The sequence below is a fragment of the Herpailurus yagouaroundi genome, unplaced genomic scaffold, assembly GCF_014898765.1.
Source record: "Herpailurus yagouaroundi ecotype Mexico unplaced genomic scaffold, PumYag 28, whole genome shotgun sequence".
NCBI classification, from domain to species: domain Eukaryota; kingdom Metazoa; phylum Chordata; class Mammalia; order Carnivora; family Felidae; genus Herpailurus; species Herpailurus yagouaroundi.
This window is the reverse complement of record NW_024412376.1, coordinates 36,491,994-36,498,094: the sequence shown is the minus strand read 5'-3', so window position 1 is coordinate 36,498,094 and position 6,101 is coordinate 36,491,994. Positions and strand designations below refer to the sequence as shown.

Genomic DNA, 6,101 nt, shown 5'->3' with positions numbered 1-6,101 from the left:
AACAGTACATTTATTACCACCAGAAGAAGGAAGACGGCTAATACAACACAATGTTTGTGACTTTTAAAATGTATATTATTACTTGTGAGGCATACAGACTCTTCCTTGAAATTGGTCTGCAGGCAGTAATTAAACTTTTCAACTCGGACTCCTTTCCTGCTGCTGGGCTATAAAGATGAGGACTTGGCCCTTTCTATTTGACTCTCTCTCAGATTCTCAGTTTCCCCGACTTCAGAATGAAACATAATATCTTAAGCTAACAGAGCCCAGAGAGGCTGACCATTGGCTCCCATTGTCCCCTGATACTGCAGCCCCGCCCCTTTGGCTTGTGCTGACAAGCTGTTTATATTTTTGTAAGGGCCACCCTTTAACTCAGCAGCCTGATGACTATAATGGGCCCAATTGTCCGTGGGCTGCAGAGAGCTGAGTCCCCACATCCGAGGAGCCTGGGGCCAGTCTCTGATGCACAGGAGTAGCCGTTATGGAACACGGGTAAGGATGATTCTGAGTGTATGATGCTGCTTTTTCTGGGCTTGCTGCTTATTAATCCTGGGCACTGTTTGAGAGAAACAAGTTGTGACTGAGTTGCTAGCTTTCTCTTGGTGTTCATTTTTGGCCTGCTAACAACGGAAGGAGAAGATCATTTCTCCGAGATTTGCTGACAAAGCTCATAGTGATCCTGGTCAACCCAGGCAAGAAGTGCGCAGAGAAGCCAAAAAGTGGGGAAGAGACGCAAATGGGTTTGACAGCAAAGCAACATGAAGAGGCAAAGCCCACGGCTGCTTCAGCGATGTTGTGAGACTCAGAGGCTGTTTTATTTCCTAACTGAAGAGTTCAGTTAGGAGCCTGGCCCTGCCACTGTGGGGTTTCTGTAAGCCAGCTGTTAGCCCATGTAACTCCGTCGACCCTGTTTGAAGGGGTCTAATATCTGCTGGTATTCTCAAAGGGCAAACCATAGTAGTCTTGTATGTCATAAATAGTTCTATTCAGAAATGTGGGAACAGTTGAGAGCTGGCAGGCTGTAAAGTTTTACTGCCCATAAAAGTATTCAAAGGGTACTATGGCCGTCTGCAGCGGGGCTCAGGAATGAAGGAATAGCCCCAGGCAATTAGAGCATTTGTCCTTGACAACCCAAGAGAGAAGTCAGTGGAGCCAGAAGACGCCATGTGAGAGGGGGGGGAGCCTGAAATGGGCTTAGCCAGCCCATCTGGGGGTTCTTTCTGGTTTCTGGCTTGGAAGCAAATGGGTGAGCGTGGAAAACTGCTTGGACTCCAGTCTTTGTGCCGGGTTTCATCAGCCCAGATGCCCCTTTTAGTGCTAAGACCCCCTTCATGGCTCAGGGGGGCTCAGGAGGCCAGGGAGGGGGTGTGCTGTGTTTCGGCCCATGACGGGGAGGGGCTGGAACAGCTGGAGCCTTGGGAATTGCTTTGGGAACAACTGCCTGCTGCTGAATGGAAAATCACCTATGGAAGCTCTGATCGGGGAATTTTGTCCTGTCCTTTCTGTTGAACCTCACGCTGTGAAATCAGTGATCTCACCATCAGTGTTTGATACAGACAAGAGCCTGAAAAGCTGAAGAAGTGGGGTTTAACTTTTAGAGAAAATAAAGGTGAATCATGGGACTTTCAGACATCTAGTGCTTTATAAATCTTCCCGCCTCTCTGCATCCCCAGAATTTGTATTTATTATTTAGATACACTGCATTAAAGACATGTTTTGGGGCTCCTGGAGGAATGAAGTCAGATGCAGAGGCTGTTTTTTAAGTGAATTTGACTCAAAGCAACCTGGATGTTTCAGGTCAGTATATGAAAATACCAGGTGATATCTTTTTCTTTCTTTTTTCTTTCTTCTTCTTTTTTTTTTTAATATTTATTTATTTTGAGAGAGAGAGCAAGTGGGGAAGGGGCAGAGAGAGGGAAACAAAGGGTGCGAAGTAGGCTCTGCACTGACAGCAGAGAGCCTGATGAGAGGCTGGAACTCACAAACAGTGAGATCATGACCTGAGCTGAAGTCTGACCCTTCACTGGACCGGCTGAGCCCCCCTAGGTGCCCCTACCAAGTGGTTTCTAAGTGAAACCATGGTCGCCTTCAGTGAACTGAGAGCCCAGGAAAGGGGGATGAGTTGTCCTGTGGGTGGTTTGTGAAGGGACGGAACTTCTGACTGCCAGCCCAGGGGAGTGGAGGCTCAGCAGGGAGAGGACAGGGCTGCCTCAAGCCACATAAACCCTGGCCTCCTTCACAGTGGAGTGTTCTCCATTCCCACTGGACAAGCACCCCCACATGGCAAGACGGCAAAATGAGGAAGAACAAAGAAGAGGCCTGGTGAGAGGGAAGATGGGGTGAATTCCAGGAGACCCCGCAAGGCACAAAGACAGCTCTTCTCTAGCTTCTATCAGCATGTGGGCAGGCCAGGCTCCTGGAATTTCAGGTGCAGAATTTACATAAACTAATGTTAACGTAGGAGATTTACAATAACAAATAATGTTCTTCTAGAGCTTTTACATACTGAGGATGCTTCTCATGGGCCCAAGAAATAAAAACAAAACAAAACAAGCATATATGGATGAAATGCTATGACAATGGCAATATTAATGGTTATGACAGCTACCGTTTATTGAACACTTACTATGTGCTAAGCCTTTATCTCACTCAGTCCTCACCAAATCCTTAAAGTCCTCACCAAGGACCTTAATGGTCCTCATTTTACAGAGAAGGGAACTGAGGCAGAGAGGGTAAGTAACTTGCATAAAGTCACACAGCCAGTAAGTGACCTGAATTGTGAGTCACTAGGAAGTATACAGTATATAAGCTTGTGTTAGGAAGTGAGGATTTCCTGTGGAATATAGCTGGCACTTATATTCATAGCTTTTCAGGAATTCATCTAGTCACGGCCACCAAAATGTGGCCTCCCGTGAAGCTAATTGGCAATTGGGAGGGAAAGCCAAGAACAACTTCCTTTAAATGGGTAAGAGTGCCGAAGCATAACGGTCTAGCCCCACTGAGTTAACAGCCAGGAAGGGCCAGCTTAGGGGAGGCATTTGGGGCCTGGCCCTGCCACACGGGTGGGTCCGTGCTGCATGGTGTGGTGCCCCAAGAAGGACAACACACAGAAGCAGGCACTCAAGAAGACAGGGGTTGAAAGAAAAACCTTTGATTCAGATACACCTGGCTGAAGCCTCACCTTATTACTTGTATAATCTGGGGAAAGGTGCCTCTTTCGCTCTAAGCGTCTGCTTCCCCAGCTAGGTGGTGGGGGCGACGATGTCTGTGTCACTGGACCATCATGACCATGTGACTTGAAAAATATGCTTCTTATTTTCTCAGGAGGTAACACATTCAAGTCTGTTATTTTATACAACAGGCACGTACACATTTCTTAGGTGATCCTTTGGATGTTTGAAGATAATTAGAAAATGAGTTAAACAGACACTGTTTTCCAGAGGCAAACATTGGAGACAGCTAGAAAAGAATAGCTCTGGGGCACCTGGGTGGCTCAGTCGGTGAATTTGGCTCAGATCATGATCTCACGATTCATGAGTTCAAGCCCTGCATTGGGCTCTGCACTGGTGGTGCAGAGCCCGCTTGGGATTCTCTTGCTCTGCCTCTTTCTCTGCCCCTTCCTCACTTGCACTTTCTCTCTCTCTCTCTCTCAAAATAAATAAATAAACTTTTAAAAATTCTTTAAAAAAAAGAGAGAGAGGGGCGCCTGGGTGGCGCAGTCGGTTAAGCGTCCGACTTCAGCCAGGTCACGATCTCGCGGTCCGTGAGTTCGAGCCCCGCGTCGGGCTCTGGGCTGATGGCTCAGAGCCTGGAGCCTGTTTCCGATTCTGTGTCTCCCTCTGTCTCTCTGCCCCTCCCCTGTTCATGCTCTGTCTCTCTCTGTCCCAAAAATAAATAAACGTTGAAAAAAAAATTTTATAAAAAAATTAAAAAAAAAAAAGAGAGAGAGAGAAAGGAAAAAAAAAACAGCTCTCAGTAGCCTGGGATCCACTGCTCCGGGTGCGTGGTCACAAGCGCTAGTCTCACATTTTCTTATTCTCTGCCCACCCTCTGGCTGTTGTAAGACCCACACAGCATCTGTACCCTGGTGGCAGCTCTTGTCAGGCCAGATGCTCACAGAAGTGGTGCTAGGGGCTCCTCGTATTCAGAGACCTGCAGGGCTAGGAACACAGATGGCATCATGTTCATTCCTGTCTCTCCGTCTGCTTTCTTCCTCTTCCTCCCTTCCTCACTCAAACATTTACTGATCACTAGTTACCATATGCCAGTCTCTGGGGATACAGAGCTCAAAACCATGGTGTTGGCCCTAGAGGAAGTCACAGTCTGTTGAAGAACTCCACTGGGGCAGAGTTAGAACAGATATATATACAAGGTGCTGGGGGAGCGAGCACCCTTAGCCAGACTTGGGACATCAGTGAGAGCTCTGTGGAGGAAAGGATGATACTAGAAGTGAGGGAACCTGGAAGGCTGCGGAAGACTGGCCCAAATGGAGTTGGAGGCAAGGGCGACTGGTGTCAGCAGTTTCTGATTCAGCTGGTCAGTGGCGGTTCTTGTGGATAGCAGTGTGCCAGGGTTGGAAGCCATTGAGTCAAGGGGATCAGCACGTGCAAAGGTCCAGGTGCAGGGGACAGGATTCAGGGAACAACCAGTTGTTTGGTCTGCTTGAAACCCAGCATGTGAGCGAATGAGTGATCCTGGGTGAGATGGAACTGACAGGAAATGGAGCCAAAGAGAATTGTCTTACAAGGATGAAGCAGGTGTGGCAAGGTCTCGACAGTTGTTTAATCTTGAGCACGGAATATTCAGGGATCCATTGTGCTATCATGTCTATGTCTGTTTGTTAAAAATTTTCATGGTAAGTTTTATGAAAAGTAGAATATCCCAGGGGATGTTCTGGGTGGCTCAGTCGGTTGGGCATCCAACTTCAGCTCAGGTCATGATCTCACGGTCCATGAGCTCGAGCCCCGCGTCGGGCTCTGGGCTGACAGCCCAGAGCCTGGAGCCTGCTTTGGATTCTGTGTCTCCCTCTCTCTGACCCTCCCCCGTTCATGCTCTGCCTCTGTCTCAAAAATAAATAAACATTAAAAAAAATTAAAAAAAAAAGAATATCCCATACATGCATCAAGACCAGAACGTAGCTTGAGGTGCCTGGGTGCTTTGGATTCTCTCTCTCTCTCTCTCTCTGCCCCTTCCCTGCTCACACACACTCTCTCTCAGAATAAACAAACTAATTAATTAAAAAAAAGACCAGAACATAGCTTAAACAGAGCTGAACTTCAATCACAGATCTACTGGTTTCCGGTGACTAATGAAGACTTTTGGAAGTTCCTTAACCTCTCCAGGTCTCCTTTTCCTCACCTGAACATGGGAATAATAATCACATCTACCTTATTGGGCTTTTATGAGGATTGAAAGGATAGGGGCACCTGGGTGGCTCAGTCAGTTAAGCAACTGTCTTTGGCTCAGGTCATGATCTCATGGTTCGTGAGTATGAGCACAGAGCCCGCTTTGGATCCTCTGTCCACCTCTTTCTCTGCCTCTCCCCTGCTCACACTCTCTCTCAAAAATAAATAAACATTAAAAAAAAAAGAAGAAGAAGAAGGGGGTGCCTGCGTGGCTCAGTCAGTTAGCGTCCAACTTCAGCTCAGTTCATGATCTCACAGTCCGTGAGTTCGAGCCCCACATCAGACTCTGTGCTGATAGCTTGGCACCTGGAGCCTGTTTCAGATTCTGTGTCTCCCTGTCTCTCTGCCCCTCCCCTGCTCATGCTCTGTCTCTCTCTGTCTCAAAAATAAAAACATTAGAAAAAAATTTTAAATAAAAAAAAGAAGAAGAGGGGCGCTTGGGTGGCTCAGTCTATTGAGAGTCTGACTCTTGATTTCAGCTCAGGTCATGATCTTGCAGTTTGTGAGATCTTGCCCCACATCAGGCTCTGTGCTGACAGCACCGAGCCTGCTTGGGATTCTCTCCTTCCCCCTCCTTCTTTTCTCTTCCAGCACTTGAGTTTGCACTCTCTTTCTCTCTCTCTCTCTCTCAATATAAATAAACATTAAAAAGAAGAAGAAGAAGAAGAAGAAGAAGAAGAAGAAGAAGAAGAAGAA

General features: G+C 47.2%; 1 protein-coding gene across 4 annotated transcripts in view; it reads left to right on the top strand.

Annotated features, from left to right (window-relative positions):
- The first annotated feature begins 374 nt into the window (after positions 1-374).
- The window catches only part of TRIM2 (tripartite motif containing 2), a 121,476-nt gene continuing 115,749 nt past the window's right edge, over positions 375-6,101 (top strand). For 2 of the 4 annotated variants that reach the window (XM_040472089.1, XM_040472141.1), the window contains exon 1: positions 376-492. In XM_040472089.1, the coding sequence (XP_040328023.1) occupies positions 463-492 (30 nt within the window). In that variant the 5' untranslated portion in view covers positions 376-462. Of the gene's footprint in view, positions 493-6,101 lie in introns of all 4 variants that reach the window. The other 2 variants (XM_040472073.1, XM_040472081.1) reach the window with 2 other exon arrangements.